The sequence below is a fragment of the Oncorhynchus mykiss genome, chromosome 4 (genome assembly GCF_057628025.1).
Source record: "Oncorhynchus mykiss isolate SJ-2025 chromosome 4, ASM5762802v1, whole genome shotgun sequence".
Lineage (NCBI taxonomy): Eukaryota > Metazoa > Chordata > Actinopteri > Salmoniformes > Salmonidae > Oncorhynchus > Oncorhynchus mykiss.
Window position 1 is genome coordinate 62130309 of NC_143025.1, and position 19226 is coordinate 62149534.

General features: G+C 42.2%; 1 protein-coding gene across 5 annotated transcripts; it reads left to right on the plus strand.

The window, feature by feature from the left end:
• The first annotated feature begins 532 nt into the window (after positions 1-532).
• On the plus strand, positions 533-12993 carry LOC110522108 (xaa-Arg dipeptidase). 5 transcript variants are annotated; one of them, XM_021600232.3, is made up of 7 exons: positions 533-1898; positions 4151-4299; positions 4869-5011; positions 5212-5366; positions 9886-10021; positions 10178-10285; positions 12384-12993. In XM_021600232.3, the coding sequence occupies exons 1-7, from the start codon at positions 1485-1487 to the stop codon at positions 12572-12574; spliced, it is 1296 nt and encodes a 431-aa protein (XP_021455907.1). In that variant the 5' UTR covers positions 533-1484; the 3' UTR covers positions 12575-12993. The 5 variants fall into 5 exon arrangements, with proteins under 5 accessions (XP_021455907.1, XP_090088624.1, XP_090088625.1 ...); XM_090232499.1 differs by having other exon boundaries at positions 1446-1633; XM_090232500.1 differs by lacking the exon at positions 4869-5011 and having other exon boundaries at positions 1469-1898.
• Positions 12994-19226: the final 6233 nt, after the last annotated feature.

Sequence of the window (19226 nt, forward strand, 5' to 3'; positions counted from 1 at the left end):
CAGTACAGAGCTTGCTCAGGAATGGCAACAGGCAGGCGTGAGTGCATCTGCACACACAGTGAGGCGAATACTTTTGGAGGATGGCCTGGTGTCAAGAAGGACAGCAAAGAAGCCACTTCTTTCCAGGAAAAACATCAGGGACAGACTGATATTCTGAAAAAGGTACAGGGATTAGACTGCTGAGGACTGGGGTAAAGTCATTTTCTCTGATGAATCCCCTTTCCGATTGTTTGGGGCATCCGGAAAAAAAGCTTGTCCGGAGAAGACAAGGTGAGCGCTACCATCAGTCCTGTGTCATGCCAACAGTAAAGCATCCTGAGACCATTCATGTGTGGGGTTGCTTCTCAGCCAAGGCAGTGGGCTCACTCACATTTTGCCTAAGAACACAGCCATGAATAAAGAACGGTACCAACACATCCTCCGAGAGAAACTTCTCCCAACCATCCAGGAACAGTTTGGCGATGAACAATGCATTTTCCAGCATGATGGAGCACCTTGCCATAAGGCAAAGTGATAACTAAATGGCTTGGGGAACAAATCATTGATATTTTGGGTCCATGGCCAGGAAACCCCCCAGACCTTAATCCTATTGAGAACTTGTGGTCAATCCTCAAGAGGCAGGTGGACAAACAAAACCCCACAAATTCTGACAAACTCCAAGCATTGATTATGCAAGAATGGGCTGCCATCAGTCAGGATGTGGCCCAGAAGTTAATTGACAGCATGCCAAGGAGGATTGCAGAGGCCTTGAAAAAGAAGGGTCAACGCTGCAAATATTGACTCTTTGCATCCACTTCATGTAATTGTCAATAAAAGCCTTTGACACTTATGAAATGCTTGTAATTATACTTCAGTATTCCATTGTAACATCTGACAAAAGTATCTAAAGACACTGAAGCAGCAAACTCTGTGAAAAGTAATATTTGTGTCATTCTCAACTTTTGGCCACGACTATAGAGCTATTCTTCAAGTAGGATAATATATATATTTTTTTGGGGGGGAGGGGCAGATATGATAGCAAAAGGTGTAGACTAGCAGGAAATTAACTTTAAAACTGCCACATTTTCTCCCCGCCTCATGGCAAAATGTGAACAAAAGCATGAGATGCGCTATAAAATAGCAACAAAAATCTCTGCCCCATGGCAAAAACTGTAGAATTGCAGAAAATGTGCTTTAAAACGGCAGCATTTTCATTTAGCCTCATTACAAAATGTATAGAATAGCATTATAAAACAGCACATTGTTTTCAATGCACCATGGCAAAATGTGTTGAAATGCAGTAAATTGGCTGATCCCCCAAAAACTGTCGGTGCCCCGGGCCCCAAATGCAGTAGTCCGGCCCTGGTGTAACATTCCCGTTATAAAACATAAACATGCCCTTTGACCAAGATTTAAAATCCAACACTCCAGTCAATCTGAGCAAATGAAGACTCCCTACTGTCTGCAGTCCAGTGTTTAGCGCTGACTCAGTCGACTCGTTATAAATGGCTCAGCACGCTACAGATACGCTCCTGGAGCTAAAACAAAAAGTTGGCAGTTGTATCGACGAAGCCAAGGACAGGCTTCATCGTCTTAGTAAAGACATATGGAGTTGCCCAGAACTCGCATATGAAGAAAGAAAGTCCCACGACAGGTTAGTTACATTTTTCTCAGAGGAGAAGGGATGGACTGTGGACAGTCATTTTAAGCTCGAGACAGCATTCCGTGCCATATGGGGACCTGTCGGTGGCAAGGAGAACAATAATGTCATAAATGTTGGTTTCTTGAGTGAATACGACGCACTGCCAGGCATTGGACATGCATGTGGCCATAACCTCATTGCGGAAATAGGAGCTGCTGCAGCGATCGGATTAAAAGCTTTGGTAGAACACACACCCGATTTCCCCGTCCCTGTACAGGTAAAATGTTTGAAGATGTATTTTACGCGCATGCTCACAGTTACATGAAAATGTTGATTCAAAAGCGTTAACAAGAATGAGAAAGTATGCCTACTGTTTTGCTTCATGGTTTGTCAACTCTTGCACAATTTAGCAGTCCATATTGGAAACAGGTTCTGTGTGTCTCACCGACATAACCGGTCGTGCGAGCCGGCCACAAGGCACGCCCAAGTGCAAAGCACGCTCTCCACTTACCTCCAGTGTTCATTTTAGTGTTTAGTATTTTATTAGGCTCCTCATTAGCTACAGCAGCGATATTTCCGGGGACCACACAAAACAGAAAGCATGACATAATACATAACATTAATAGGCCTACAGCAAAAGGGCAGAATAAGAATACACACTTTAGTACATTTATGCCTTAGCATTCCATTCATCATGTTCTCATAACGGCAAAACTGCAGCCATTCCATTTTCCCATATATTGCGATCCTTTGCTTTACTGTTACAGATCCTGATATCCTAATCTCACAGCACCAGTTGTTCTGTTTAACACCACAGTGAATCTCTAACATCAGGAACCATCTGTGTCCTTTCTTCATAATCACGTGACTCATAGACACTACTGAATGCAAGTGCAACACCAGAACATATGAATGCAATAATCACGTGGAGTTTCACTGAAGTCGTTAACTCCTGCTCAGTTCCCCTGTCGTGAACAGAGGCACATATCATATCGAGTTGCACCTACATTTCACCCCTGCTATGTTCTCACGACGTGAACGCAGCAACCATGAATCGTATCGGGTTGCACGACCTCAGATAAATTCCCTGGCCGTGAATAAAGCAAAAGTGAAAACACCTCACTCCCACCTAAACAAGCACAAACTCTTCACAGAAATGTTGCATCAGCCTACACCTAAACATTACCGATCTGACATGCTGTATGTCCCGAGTGGCGCAGCAGTCTACGGCACTGCGTCTTAGTGCAAGAGGCGTCACTACAGACCTTGGTTCGAATCCAAGCTGAATCCTATCCGGCCTGATTGGGCAACGCACAATTGGCCCAGAGTCGTCCGGGTTTGACTGGGTTAGGCCTTCATTGTAAATAAGAATTGGCTTGCCCAGTTAAATTGAAAAAATATGTGATGGAAACGTGGTGATTTTTCAGTCTGATCAACTGTAGGCTACTGATTACAACTGCAGCTGCATATGCTACAGGCCTTGTCCCCCCTGGCAAGGATGAAGACATTTGTAATGTTGGATAAATTCATTTTCTGAAAATGTGAATGTGACAACTTGGGCTGGCTAGGCTACCTTGACCTTTTCAATCCACAATTATTAGCCTACCTGAATGTTATAAAAACAACACAACAGTGATGGCATAGACTGTGAGTTGCTTTTTAAATTGCAGTTGCATAGGCCTACACGATGTAAACCTGCATAATGCAAGCTCAGCCCTGTGAGTTCTATTGTCCAGTTGTTCTCAAACGTTCACGAAAATGGTTTGTTCCTACAGACATTGAGTCAAGTGGCCGTGACTTGCTAAAGCAGGCAGACAGACAGACATCGAGCCATTCAGTTACTGTTTGGTTGAACATTAGAATGGGCACAACAAGTGACCAAAGCGACTTTGAGCATGGTATGATCGATCGTCTGTGCCAGGCTCGCCAGCTCCAGGATCTCAGAAACTGGCGGGCTTTCTGGGTTTGTCAAGCACAACTGTGTCTAGGGTTTACAGAGAATGGTGCATCAAACACAAAATAACAATGTACACACAGCAGTAGGCCTAAGCGTAAATGTTCAAAAATGCAATTTGCGGGAAAACACATTCTAAAATGCGCACCGCACATGCAAGCGGTTTCATCGACAGATATGGAAATATCCGTTTAGAAAGAGGAGGGATTTGAAGATGCAACAACTATCATGGGTTGCAAATATGAGTAGGATAATGCCTTTGGCTGCTTGACAATGAAATAACCTGGAAAGAAAACCAATAGAACAGGAGAACGCATATGGGGAAGTCTTTATAAAAAATCATTGCCTATAAATATAGCTGGCTATTATCTCCACATGCAAATAAAAGCCTCACGCTGGGAAAGAAAATCAGCTCTGCATTGTTGCCACCTCACTGAAACCCCCAACTCTAGAGTAACCTCCCTTACACATCCAATAACCTGAAGCATCTTTCTTGAGTGCATTGTAAAATAGGATTTGCATGAACCTAATGCTCATTTTCTGGACACATTGACCAGCCAACTCTTCCTCCACAGGTGACAGTGTTGGGAACCCCAGCAGAAGAGGATGGAGGGGGTAAAATCGACCTGATAAGAGAGAGAGCGTTTGATGGCATGGACGTGGTATTCATGGCTCATCCCTCACAGGAGGATGCTTCCTGGCTGCCAGATGTGGCTGAACACGAGTAAGGTTATTTCAAGGGCTCACACACAACAGTCTAATTGTATTTTTGTGGCACCCGATGGCACTACATTCCTTTTATAGCGCACTACTAAAAGGGTACATTTGGGAAACATACGCAATCTTTCATAATCCCACTTGTCATAGTTAATGGCTGCTAGAACGGAAAACATATTAGGTAGAGATCCATGTTGTAGAGTGCAATCCATTGTTGGCAGAGAACCCCTTGTAAAATATGCATGAACTCTGTACTGGGGCCCCTAGCTGCATTGCAGTGCTATTTCAGGCTGCAGTCAGACCAGTTGCAACATGTGAGATACCGCTGATGAATCTCAGAATAAACCAGACCAACGTCATGACTCTGAGGCCTAGGTCTGGTTTCTTGTTTCATTACAAGTGAAAGGCATAAGTTGATACACACTCAAAAATGTTGTAAGTGGTACTGACTAATAGAATAGTAAACTTGTTTAAAAATATATATATATATATATTCAGATAGTCACACACTCTAAATATGCTCCCAATATTTTATGGGTAAAGACCAGCGTTTTGGCACAATTTTTCTATTTCCAGTGTCATAGTGAGATACCATGGCAAGGCATCTCATGCTGCAGCCTATCCCTGGGAAGGGGTCAACGCGCTGGACGCTGCTGTCCTTGCCTACAATAACCTTTCAGTGCTCAGACAGCAACTCAAGCCAGACTGGAGAATCCACGGTGAGGGACAGCTCAGTTAACATAAACACGTACTGTATGTTCCTCCTGATCTTGTCCTCAAGAGTAATATTTATTTCCACAATAACAACTTCAGAGCCATTTTAAACTCTACGCAGAAGGAATGGGAGGCCTGCAAACTCTATGCAGCAAACATTTACCAAATATAGTTCTACATTGCTTCCTTGTGTGGTCCTGTGCAGGTATCATCAAGCATGGAGGGGTGAAACCCAACATCATCCCTGCCTACACAGAGCTGGAGTACTATCTCCGAACTCCCTTACGTAAAGACTTGCCCACCATCAAGGCCAAGGCTGAGATGTGTTTTAGAGCCGCTGCCATGGCAACTGGCTGTGAAGTAAGCACAATGACAAAATCACCACAAAGAAGAAAAATAATAATTTAAGAGAAATACAGTGCCTTGCGAAAGTATTCGGCCCCCTTGAACTTTGCGACCTTTTGCCACATTTCAGGCTTCAAACAAAGATATAAAACTGTATTTTTTTGTGAAGAATCAACAACAAGTGGGACACAATCATAAAGTGGAACGACATTTATTGGATATTTCAAACTTTTTTAACAAATCAAAAACTGAAAAATTGGGCGTGCAAAATTATTCAGCCCCCTTAAGTTAATACTTTGTAGTGCCACCTTTTGCTGCGATTACAGCTGTAAGTCGCTTGGGGTATGTCTCTATCAGTTTTGCACATCGAGAGACTGACATTTTTTCCCATTCCTCCTTGCAAAACAGCTCGAGCTCAGTGAGGTTGGATGGAGAGCATTTGTGAACAGCAGTTTTCAGTTCTTTCCACAGATTCTCGATTGGATTCAGGTCTGGACTTTGATTTGGCCATTCTAACACCTGGATATGTTGATTTTTGAACCATTCCATTGTAGATTTTGCTTTATGTTTTGGATCATTGTCTTGTTGGAAGACAAATCTCCATCCCAGTCTCAGGTCTTTTCCAGACTCCATCAGGTTTTCTTCCAGAATGGTCCTGTATTTGGCTCCATCCATCTTCCCATCAATTTTAACCATCTTCCCTGTCCCTGCTGAAGAAAAGCAGACCCAAACCATAATGCTGCCACCACCATGTTTGACAGTGGGGATGGTGTGTTCAGCTGTGTTGCTTTTACGCCAAACATAACGTTTTGCATTGTTGCCAAAAAGTTCAATTTTGGTTTCATCTGACCAGAGCACCTTCTTCCACATGTTTGGTGTGTCTCCCAGGTGGCTTGTGGCAAACTTTAAACAACACTTTTTATGGATATCTTTAAGAAATGGCTTTCTTCTTGCCACTCTTCCATAAAGGCCAGATTTGTGCAATATACGACTGATTGTTGTCCTATGGACAGAGTCTCCCACCTCAGCTGTAGATCTCTGCAGTTCATCCAGAGTGATCATGGGCCTCTTGGCTGCATCTCTGATCAGTCTTCTCCTTGCATGAGCTGAAAGTTTAGAGGGACGGCCAGGTCTTGGTAGATTTGCAGTGGTCTGATACTCCTTCCATTTCAATATTATCGCTTGCACAGTGCTCCTTGGGGATGTTTAAAGCTTGGGAAATCTTTTTGTATCCAAATCCGGCTTTAAACTTCTTCACAACAGTATCTCGGACCTGCCTGGTGTGTTCCTTGTTCTTCATGATGCTCTCTGCACTTTTAATGGACCTCTGAGACTATCACAGTGCAGGTGCATTTATACGGAGACTTGATTACACACAGGTGGATTGTATTCATCATCATTTATCATCATTAGTCATTAGGTCAACATTGGATCATTCAGAGATCCTCACTGAACTTCTGGAGAGAGTTTGCTGCACTGAAAGTAAAGGGGCTGAATAATTTTGCACGCCCAATTTTTCAGTTTTTGATTTGTTAAAAAAGTTTGAAATATCCAATAAATGTCGTTCCACTTCATGATTGTGTCCCACTTGTTGTTGATTCTTCACAAAAAAAATACAGTTTTATATCTTTATGTTTGAAGCCTGAAATGTGCCAAAAGGTTGCAAAGTTCAAGGGGGGCGAATACTTTCGCAAGGCACTGTATGTGAATAACTTATCTTTTTGCGTGTCACACAAATTATTGTTATATTTAACAAACAAATTTCCTCAACATAATTTTCCAAAGTAGGAAAATTAATTAAATTCTGAATTGAGTTATGAATTAGTCTATAATTAAAATTTAATTTTTGAATTTTAATTACATTCTAATTGGCCTCACTCCACAGGAAGCAGCATTTTTTATTGAATTTGATTGAAAGGAAGTAGAATTTAATTCAATGAAATTCATTGAAATTAAAATGGATAATTTATTGCATACATCATTACGCACATGTTTATTTTGACATCATGTATGGTTACCAATACTATGTTTAACATGTTCTTGAAACATTTCATATTTAAAACTCATCTTAAAGTCTATTTAAATAATTACAGTCCTTTGGAAAAATTCTAAGAACATTTTGTAGGTTGTCTGTAATAATTCATAATTCACTTACATGTTGAATAATATTATGGGGGAAAATAATTTCCCAGAATGCGTTAGATCAAACACTCTAGAATTGAAGGGAGCAACCTAACACATCATGGCAAAAATACAAACAAAATACTGTTTGGCATCTTTCAGTTATATAATCCAGTTTATATTTGAAATAATATCTATATTCTTTGCAGTAATAAGTGGCAGATGCTTTTGGCAAAATGTTTGAGACTCATGTTTCATGTCTCCATTGATTTCTTTGAATTGGTTTGAATTCAATTCTACTTCCTTCAATTCAAATTCAATATGCTAAGCAAGTGATGCATCATTTCCCTAGTCTTTTAACTGGTGTAGGCTTTTTGAATGATATCCACAAACACAAATATAATTGTGCCTTCAGAAAGTATTTATATTCCTTAACTTATTCCACATTTTGTTGTGTTAAAGCCTGAATTCAAAATTGGTTAAATATTGTTGTTTTCTCACCCATCTACAGACAATACCCCATAATCACAAAGTTTTTTTTTTTTTCAGAAATTCTATCAAATTGATTGAAAATAGAAATACAGAAATATCTCATTTACAGAAGTATTCACACCCCTGAGTCAATACTTTGTTGTAGATGCACCTTTGGCGGCGATTACAGCTGTGAGTCTTTTTAGGTAAGTCTATAAGAGCTTTGCACACCTGGGTTGTACAATATTTGTCCATTATTCTTTAAAAAAAATTCAAGCTATGTCAAGTTATTTTGAATATCATTGCCAAACAGCCATTTTCATGTCTTGATTTCAAGCCGATTTATGTCAACTGTAACTAGGTCACTTAGGAACATTCTATATCGTCTTTGTAAGCAACTCCAGTGTAGATTTCTTTTAGGTTATTGTCCTTCTGAAAGATTAATTTGTCTCCCAGTCTCTGTTGGAAAGCAGACTGAACCAGGTTTTCCTCTAGGATTTTGCCTGTATTCAGTACCTTTTTATCCCCAAAAACTCCCTAGCCCTTGCCGATGACAAACATACCCATAACATGATGCAGCCACGCCCATGCTTGAAAATATGAAGAGTGGTACTCAGTGATGTGTTGTGTTGGATTTGCCCCAATCATACCGCCTTCTATTCATTTCGTTGCTACATTTTTGGCAGTATTACTAAAGTGCCTTGTTGCAAACAGGATGCATGTTTTGGAATATTTTTATTCTGTAGAGCAGGTGTACCCAATCTTCTTTGATGTGAGATCTACTTTTTAATTTGCCAGTCTGATGAGATCTACCAGTCTCTAAATCTAAACCAATCTAAACCAACCAACACACCACTGAGTATGGACCTGCTGCTATTTGATACCCAAATATAATGTGGACCAATAACATGTTTTCCACAAATAAGTGCAACTAATTTAATTTCCTACCTTAGTGTTACTTTTGGCATTGCGTGGATACTAGTAGTTTTTCATTGTCAAGGCTGTAGCAACTTGTTGCAAGTCTCATGCAGGCCACAAAGTGGTCATCAGTCATAGTAGATCTGTACTTAATGTGAGAAAATGCAGACTCACAGAGGTAGCTAGATCCAAAAAGGGCTGTTAAGTTGAGAGCACATCTTCTTATGTTGGGATACTTCTCTAGCAGTAGCTCCCAGAACTCTTCCTTCATCTCAGTGGTTGCCCTGGAGTTCAGCTGAATGTCATTTTGAAGGGTGAGAATTTCAGTTTCTGCTATAGTTGTGTCCAACTGAACATGTGATCCCATTTTGGAGGCAATGACTTCCACATTTATGTCTGTGCCAAATGGAAAGCACATATAAGTGGCAATAGGCTCAAGTGATGCAAAGTCAGTGAAACAACTGTCAAACTCAGATAAGATGCTCTGGACTTATTGAACACGGAATGAAACCTTGCAACTCATTATGTGATATGTTAAGCACATTTTTACTCCTGAACTTATTTAAGCTAGCCATAACAAAGAGTTTGAATACTTATTGACACAAGATTATTAAGTTACATTTTTTTTTATTAATTTCAAAATTTCTCTACAAACCAAATTCCACTTTGACATTATGGGGTATTGTGTGTAGATCAGAGGCACAATCTCAATAAAAATCCATTTAAAAATGCAGGCTGTAACACAACAAAACGTAGAATAAAGTAAGGAATTGTGAATACTTTCCGAAGGCACTGTATATCAATGACTGCGTTTTTCACGCATTTGCTAATATAATCATCAAGCCCATTCAAAAGATTAGGGGACATGATACGGCAGTAAAGAGGCGGTTACTTTTACAGGATATTCAAATTCTGATTCCTGTTGGGTGTGGCCATTGAGTTGAATATAATTAAATTCAGAAATTCCAAATTGACCCTAACCCTGATCCAAAGCGATTCACCAAAAATATATATATTTTTAAAGGTTGAACTGGAGTTCGCAAGGAATGCCTTTCACAATGTCCTGCGGAATCCCACCCTGCACGGGTTGTATGAGGTAAACGGCAAGGCTTTGGGGATGGAATTCACTACAGATGAAGATGTCCTCAAAAACACCTCTGGTAAGACAGCAACTCAATAGTGCATCCCTCACTGTGCTTTCCACAGGCCGTATTGTGGTCATTGGAAGAACTAAGAGGCAATGTTCTTGTTATACAATGAAACTGTAATGCTGTAATGTAGAATGAAAGACCTTTGATTGTTTGTAATCTCCACAGGCTCCACAGACTTTGGCAATGTGTCTTTTATTGTTCCCGGAATCCACCCTTACTTTTACATTGGCTCAGATGCTCTAAACCACACAGAGGAATACACCGTAGCTGCTGGTATGTCTTTGTCATACCCCTGAAATCAATTAGAAACACAGTAGACACGGTGCATTCGGAAAGTATTCAGACCCCTTGACTTTTTCCACATTTTGTTATGTTACAGCCTTATTCTAAAATTGAATAAATTGTTTTTTCCCCTCATCAATCTATACACAATACCCCATAATGAAAAAGCCAAAACAGGTTTTCTGAAATTGTAGCAAATGTATTAAAAATAAAACACTGAAATATAACATTTACATAAGTATTCAGACTCTTTACTCAGTACTTTGTTGAAGCACCTTTGGCAGCGATTACAGCCTTGAGTCTTCTTGGGTATGACACTACAAGCTTGGCAGACCTGTCTTTGGAGAGTTTCTTCCATTCTTCTCTGCAAATTCTTTCAAGCTCTGTCAGGGTGGATTGGGGCCACTCAAGGACATTCAGAGACTTGTCCCGAAACGCAGGAGTGGCTGTCTTGGCTGTGTGCCAAACTTCTTTAATTTAAGAATGATGGAGGCCACTGTGTTCTTGGGGATCTTCAATGTTGCCATTCCCCAGATCTGTGCCGCGACACAATCCTGTCTCGGAGCTCTACGGACAATTTCTTTAACCTCATGTCTTGGTTTTTGCTCTGACATGCACTGTCAACTGTGGGACCTTATATAGACAGGTGTGCCTTTTCAAATCATGTCCAATCAATGGAATTTACCACGGGTGGACTCCAATCAAGTTGAAGAAACATCTTATGGATGACCAATGGAAACAGGATGCACCTGAGTTAAATTTCGTGTCTGATATCAAAATGTGTGAATACTTATGTAATTGAGTTTTTTTTAATATATATATATAAATCTGCAAACATTTCTAAAAAACTGTTTTTGCTTTGTCATTATGGGGTATTGTGTGTAGATTGATGAGGGAAAGAAATCATTGAATCAATTTTAGAGTCTGTAACGTATCAAAATGTGGAAAAGGGGAAGGGGTCTGAATACTTTCTGAATGAGCTGTAGTCTACTCCATTAGATAGATTTAAAAAAAAAAATCCCAGTTCAGTTCAGTAAGTCTTTATTGTCCCAGAAGGGCAAATATGAGTGCAGCATAAAAATAAAAAATATGTATGAAACACAAACAGGTTTGCCTACCCCTGTTTTACAGTAGCTGTCCAGTGAAAATATAGGTACAGTACCAGTCAAAAGTTTGGACACCAATGGTTTTTCTTTATTTGTACTTTTTTCTACATTTTAGAATAATAGTGAAGACATCAAAACTATGAAATTACACATATGGAATCATGTAGTAACCAAAAAAGTGTGTAACACTCTTGATGCCAAGAGTGTGCAAAGAGTGTCTGTTACTTGAATTTGTGAAGCATTTATTTGGGCTGCAATTTTGGGCTGCAATTTTGAGGCTTGTAACTCTAATGAATTTATCCTCTGCAGCAAAGATAACTCTGGGTCTTCTTTTCCTGTGGCGGTCATCATGAGAGCCGTTCATCGTAGCGCTTGATGGTTTTTGCGACTGCACTTGAAGGAACTTTCAAAGTTCTTTAAATTTTCCATATTGACTGACCTTCATGCCTTGAAGTAATGATCTATTGTCATTTCTCTTTGCTTTTTTTGAGCTGTTCTTGCCATAAAATGGACTTGGTATTTTACCAAATAGGGCTATCTTCTATATATACCCCCCCCCCCCCCACTGATTGGCTCAAATGCATTAAGAAGGAAAGAAATTCCACAAATTAACTTTTAACAAGCACACCTGTTATTTGAAATGCATTCCAGGTGGCTACCTCATGAAGCTGGTTGAGAGAATGCCAAGAGTGTGTAAAGCTGTCATCAAGGCAAAGGGTGGCTACTTTGAAGGATCTCAAATATAAAATATATTTTGATTTGTTTAACACTTTTTTGGTTACTACATGATTCCATATGTGTTATTTCCTAGTTTTGATGTCTTCACTATTATCCTACAATGTAGAAAATAGTACACATAAAGAAAAACCCTGCAATGAGTAGGTGTGTCCAAACTTTTGACTGGTACTGTATATTATGTAATATAGTATTCAACCATTTTTCACATAGGCTTACTTGTGTGTGTCTCTGAATCCATCGTCTAGGTGATGATAAAGCTCAGTTCTACACCCTGCGGGCGGCCAAGGCCCTGGCCATGACAGCACTGGATGTGCTGCTGTGCCCAGAGCTGCTGCAGAGAGCCAGAGAGGAGTTAAAGGAGGCTAACCTAAAGGAGGAGCGGGCCCTGAGAGGGGCCTCAGAGGCCAAACATTGTGGAGGGGCAGCCCAGCACTGAACCACATACTGAATACTAACAGTAGGCTCTGGCAGATAGCCTACCATGTCATCTCCTGCCCACCTGATTTAACCAATCAACTTCATGATCTTATTGAAATTAATTACCTAACTTAGTGCAGGGCTAGAACAAAACCCTGTGATCTGTTGCTCTCTATTGACCAATGTTTGTGTTCACTGATCTTTCTGGTCAAAGGTAACCATAATAGAGTGAAATACTACTGATCCGCTGGTCAGTTTTGATATTCTAACAGCTGATGATGGGCTATTGATAGGAGGAAAATCTTAATCAACTTGATTTTCAGCCATTTATGGGTCCCTAAAACACTATTTGGTGCTTCTACCAAAGATATGAGTCTCTGTTATGTGTGAGCACTTGAATTGTTATTATCATTACATTATAAAAACACCCTCATTACATTTTGTAAAGCCTTTTTTTTTGTAGGATATACCTTTCCAGGTTTTGGTTGAAATTAGGCTTAACTCCAAACAGTCATATCAATGTGGCATTGGATAAGCCTAAATGCATTGGAAAAGCAGGTTTAATTTCAAATACTTTGCTCGCCTGATCACTGGGCTCAACCAATCACACAATGTCTGTTGGAGACAGACAGGTCTCCTTATAAGGCGCCACTCGCCCGCCCACTGGTCATTCTCGCCTCTCTTCCTTGCGGAAGAGACTATGCTCACTATGCTCACTAAAGTCTTCCTAATGAAATGTTCCCAAGCGAACAGTAAGGTTAACACTGCCAAACTTGGGGCCTCAGCTCCTGTCGATGGTGTTGAGTACTGGACCAAAAGGAAAGTTTTGCTTTGAGTATACAGCTAGCTATCGAGACTTAGTTAGCCCACACCGCAAGGCTCGCTGGAAAGTTAGCTAAACACACCAGCATTACTACCTGCAAAGGTAACATTGCTAGCTCCTGTCTCTTGTCTAGCTAGCTCGAAAGCTAGCTAAAAACACTACAACGGGCTAGCTCCCGCCGGAAGACTTAGCTAAGCTGGGTAACATGCTAAGTCAGCACTCGCTTTCCCGTGCACTATGTGCACGGTATGGATTTTCCCAAGACCGCCCTCAAGTGAAGGCTGTGAAGAGCAGTCCTTTTGTGGGCCCTATCACCCTCACAGCCTGCAGGCGAGGAGGCTACCACGCAACCACAACCCACATGGGTGGAGGTAGCAGAGAGTTACCCAGAGGACTTCAAACCACTGCTTGCAGTGGGAAACCACTGCTTGCAGGGGGAAGGGGAATGGGACCTTGTCATTGACAAGTTTGATGATGAGGAAATGACTGGCATCTTCCCAGAGGAAGAAGAGGGGGAAGAGGAAGCCCCAGGCTTGAGGCCCTCTTCCTACCTCAGCGGAGCTAGGATACCCAATGACAGATCCGGACTTATCGATGTCTGCAGACGGACAGTGGTCAGACTCAAGATCGTGGAGGAGGACAAGGGCTTTGGCAAGCCGCCGGTGGTCGAGCCGTCACTGGCTAACCACCTCAACCCCAGTGCCTCGTCAATGACCAGCACTGCTCTCCCTGAAGCGTTTCACCGCCTCCATATTCCATAAGGTCTACATATCTGCAGCATGTTCTGTATGTGAATTGAACGTAATGTCCCTACTGTTGGGTTACCAGGCCAATTTGTTGCTAGAGATAGGTAATACTGTATCTTAGGCAAAGGCACAGTCATCCAGTACCTATGGGACGAGATCTGTCATTGCAGATCTCAACCTCCGGGCCTCCAGAGTCGTCATACAAGGTTGTGGGCGCGCCATGAGCCTTGCGGCCTTGTGGCTCAACATGTCCAGCCTCTCGGACAAGGAGAAGGCAGATTTCCTCCATAGTCCTATCACACCGAAGGAACTGTTTAGGCCTGTCGCCATCATAACCGATACACAAGAACTTTGTAAGGTAGGCGAAGCCTTTAACTTCTGCTTGTTCCCAAGATCTGGGTAACGTGGTAACCCGCTCTCCCCTTCCATGAGCCAAGGCCTTGCGGTAGGGAGAGGGCAACACGCTGGCACCAGGATTGTCTGCAACGCAAAACCCTCAGCAACGCACCAGGCTGCGAACACTTAGTTTGACTCTCCTAACAGAGGCCGACGGGGAAGCGGTCCTTCGCTGCTGCCTCATCGAGATCCCGCCCACTTAATTCCCTCGGGGAAAGAAGGGACGTCCTACCTAGGGGTACGCCTCCAGCGGCAGTGAGGGGCATCCAACAGTTTACTTCGTGTCCCGACCTGCACTTCTTTTTTTAAGAGATTAATTTGTTCAAAACCGTTGTCTTTCTCTCTGAGTCTACTACTCACCACATTTTAGGCACTGCAGTGCTAGCTAGCTGTAGCTTATACTTTCAATACTAGATTCATTTTCTGATCTTTTCATTGGGTGGATAACATGTCAGTTCATGCTGCAAAAGCTCTGATGGGTTGGCGGATGTCCTCCATAAGTTGTCATAATTACTGTGTAAGTCTATGGAAAAGGGTGAAGCTAGCTGTCCTCCGGCTACACCATGGTGCTACCCTACAGAGTGCTGCTGAGGCTACTGTAGACCTTCATTGCAAACACAGTGTGTTTGAATCAATTATTTGTGAATATATTTTGTATCATTTTATCTAAAAAGGCTAACTTTTTAAATGTTACACAAAATAAATAAATAAATGAGATTTACTGAGGAGGATGGTCCTCCCCTTCCTCCTCTGAGGAGCTTCCACTGTCACAGACTCTCTCTCAGCGCTCCGTAACTGGAAGAGCCCTTCGATCTTCTTCTCACGCACTCCCCTAAGGGGTAGTGTCGTCGTGAACAGGGTGGGGTGAAGTGCACGAGGGTCCCCACAGCTCTGCCACACTATAAATTACCTCGAACTGCTGACAGTGTTTTATTCAAACTGATCAACTTTTTGCTCTTCCTTCGATATTATCATATCCTTGTCAGGACAGACAATACGACTGTAGTGGCATACATCAACACACCAGGGTGTCACTAGCTCTCTGCATCGACACAGACTAGCTGTCAAGACTGTGGAGCATGGCACACTTCCTCTCATTACGCACGACTCCTCTCATTACTTTTTGTCCAGAGGGAACCTGTTACGCAGGGGTGTCAAAGTCAAATGGACGGAGGGCCAAATAAAAAAATCAGCTACAAGACGAGGGCCGGACTGTTCGAATGTTCATTGAAATTTTTTTAAATGACGCATATAGTCTAGTGAACCTAATTGAACCTACTGAAAACCTAACAAATATATTACAATATGATCAGATAAATAAAGCAATATTTTCTTATGGCTCTGTCAGTAATCTTTAATTTTCAACAGACACAAAAGACAAATTTCCTTTATATAAATATCCCCATAACATGAACATTAAATGAAAGAAACCGGTATTCAAGGCACCATCAGTAGACTATATTTTCTATTTTAGCAAAAGTGGGCTAAATTTACTTCAAAGAAAAAACAATAATAGCAATTTTCTATCATCCACTCAACTGAAATATTTTTAAAATATAATTGGATTGAAATACAAAAAAATAAAGTGCAAAAATCTATTAATCAAAAACAACACTTTGTTTAAGGAGAAGTAACATGCAGTGAAAACAAATATTAAATTTTAACTTTTAAACTTGAACTGAGTAAAAACTCTAAATATGTGATTGCACAGTAATGTTCACTTGTTTGAGGTTGAGGGTGATACTTGGTGGTGTCCCATCTTTTCCACAAGTTCATCAATGTTCGGGGTAAGGCTCTGAGCTGAAGAAATCCTCAGAATTGAGTGGAGGTGTTCAGCAGTAAGTCGACTTCTGTGTGATGTTTTGTTCAGGTTCATCAAAGAAAACAGTTGTTCACACAGGTATGTGCTGCCAAACATAGACAACGTTTGAGCAGCCTGGATGCGCAGCTGGGGCATTGTGCCGGGGAGGAAACGGGCGAACTCCGCAGCACCCACTGCCGCATATTTTGCCCTCAGTGCATCATTGCATTGGAGGTCAATCAACTCCATTTGGAGGTTTGGTGGTGAGCTTTCCACGTCAACAGCAAATGGGTTACCGAGCAGTTCCAACCTGCTTTTTTGTGCTTCAAAGTCAGCAAATCGGCGTCGAAAGTCAGCGGCAAGCATACCTATTTTATCAGCCAACTGTGTGCTCGGGAACGCACTGGTAGAGAGCTTCTCTTTCATGGTCTGGCAGCTGGGAAAGTGGCTCAAATTTTCTTTCCGCATCTGCGTCTCCCACAGAGTCAGTTTGGTTTTAAATGCCTTCACTGTACTGTACATATCAGAGATGACACGATCCCGACCCTGCAGCTGCAAGTTTATTGCATTCAGATGACTCGTAATGTCACACAGAAAAGCCATTTCACACAGAAACATTTCGTCTCGGAGTTGTGTTGTGTCTTTCCCTTTGCTGTCCAAGAACAGACAAATCTCCTCACGAAGCTCGAAACATCTTTGAAGCACCTTTCCCTGGCTTAGCCATCGCACCTCTGTGTGATAAGGCAAATCACCATGCTCCGTTTCTAACTCCGTCAGAAATGCCTTGAACTGGCGGTGATTCAAACCTTTGGCTCTGATAAAGTTAACTGTGCGCGTGATGATGCTCATTACATGCTCCATTTTCAAGGCTTTACCGCACAACGCTTCCTGGTGTATGATACAATGATAAGCTGTCAGCTCACCTGTCGCGTTTTCCTCTTGCATCTTTTCCCGTATCTTCGCCACCAGTCCGCTCCTGTGTCCACACATCGCAGGTGCTCCGTCGGTTGTCAAACCCACGAGTTTTTCCCAAGGCAGCTCCATCTCATTTACACATCTTGACACCTCTTCATACAAATCATGCCCCGTAGTTGTGCCATGCATAGGACGTAAAGCCAAAAACTCCTCTGTCACGCTTAGGCTGGAGTCCACTCCGCGGATGAAAATTGACAACTGGGCAATGTCAGAAATGTCGGTGCTCTCATCCACAGCCAAGGAATATGCAATAAAATCTTTTCCCTTTTTCACAAGCTGCTCTTTTAGATTGATGGACAACTGGTCTACTCTCTCGGCAATGGTGTTTCTGCTCAGACTCACATTTAAAAAGAGTTGCCTTTTTTTCTGGGCAAACTTCGTCACAAACTTTAATCATGCAGTTTTTGATGATTTTTGATTTAGCGATCTCTTCTGCCAAAATAAAACTGGCCTTGACAGTTGCGTCCGCGTGTGTGTCCGCGTGTTTCGTTTCATAATGTCGTCTCAGATTATACTCTTTCAGTACCGCCACACTTTCTCCACACAGAAGACACACAGGTTTTCCAGCTACCTTCGTGAACATATACTCCGACTCCCACCTTGTTTGAAACCCCCGGTTCTCAGTATCCACCTTCCGTTTTGCCATTTTTGATGGGTATCTGAAAGTTAATTTTACTGTGATGCTGACGACTGCTGTGCCAATAAATATTGAAATGAAGCAGCCTACTGCTCGGTGCGTCACCTTTGCATTGTGGGAAATGTAGTATTGGTGCGTGTAAAAGATCTGCGGGCTGCCGGCTTGCTGCGGGCCGGTTCTAATAATAAATCAAGATCATCCCAGGGGCCGTAAAAAACCTTCTTGCGGGCCGGATGTGGCCCGCGGGCCTTGACTCTGACATATGTGCTGTTACGGGTAGACTCCATCCCCAGGTGGTGAACCAGATCTGGGAGTGATACGGTCTAGCCGCCGTAGATCTCTTCACAGCACAAAGACGTGTTGTCTATTGTTCTTGGCGATAGCAGGATATACACCACTGGGATTGGACGCGCTGGCACACGCTTGGCAAAGGGGTAATTCTCTACACTTTTCCTCCTCTATGCTTGATACTTCCCACTCTAAACAGAGTGAGGGAACAAGTATTATCCCTCATCTTGTTAGCCCCTCGATGGCCAGGGAGGCTCTGGTTAGCGGTTCTGGTTAGGCTCTGAAAAGCCTTGACAACTACCGTTACGCAGGGATCTTTCGACCCAGGTGGGCAGAGAGATTTTACACCCTCACCAAGAAACCATGGCCATCTAGACTTGGCCTGTGAGAGGATACATTTGGTGGTGTGGTCGAAAAACAGTTCACTGTTAAGGTCTATTCAGCCGCTATCTCTGCCTGTCATGTAGGCTTCGAGACAACACAGTACGGAAACACCCTCTGTTACGAAGGGAGAGCATCTCCAAGCCTTTAGCCCCATCTTGGCATCTTTCTTTTGTGCGTGGGCCGATTTCACAGCAACCTTTTGAGCCGCTGGAAATATCTCTCATTCAAGACATCTTTGCTGATTGCACTTACATCCGCACAGTGAGTGAGTGAGCTGCACGCAGTCCACCATTCATGCCTACAGTTTGCCCCAGAGTTATCAAGGGTAACATTTTTACCCAAACCCGCCTTTATGCCTAAGGACAATGGCAATTAAAATTGTCTCGCTTAAAATTGAGTTAATGCCTTTCCACCCGCCGCCCTGCACTTCTACGGAAGAATAGCGTCTCCACTGTTTATGTCCAGTGTGCAATTTGCGCATTTGCTTGGATGAAGTGAGAGTATTGCGCTACAACGACAATGACCTCTGTGACTTTTGGGTGCCTCCCTGCAAGGGCTATCCCCCCTTTGGATAGTGAAGGCTATTTTATTGGAGAATAAATTATTTATTTGTATATTATT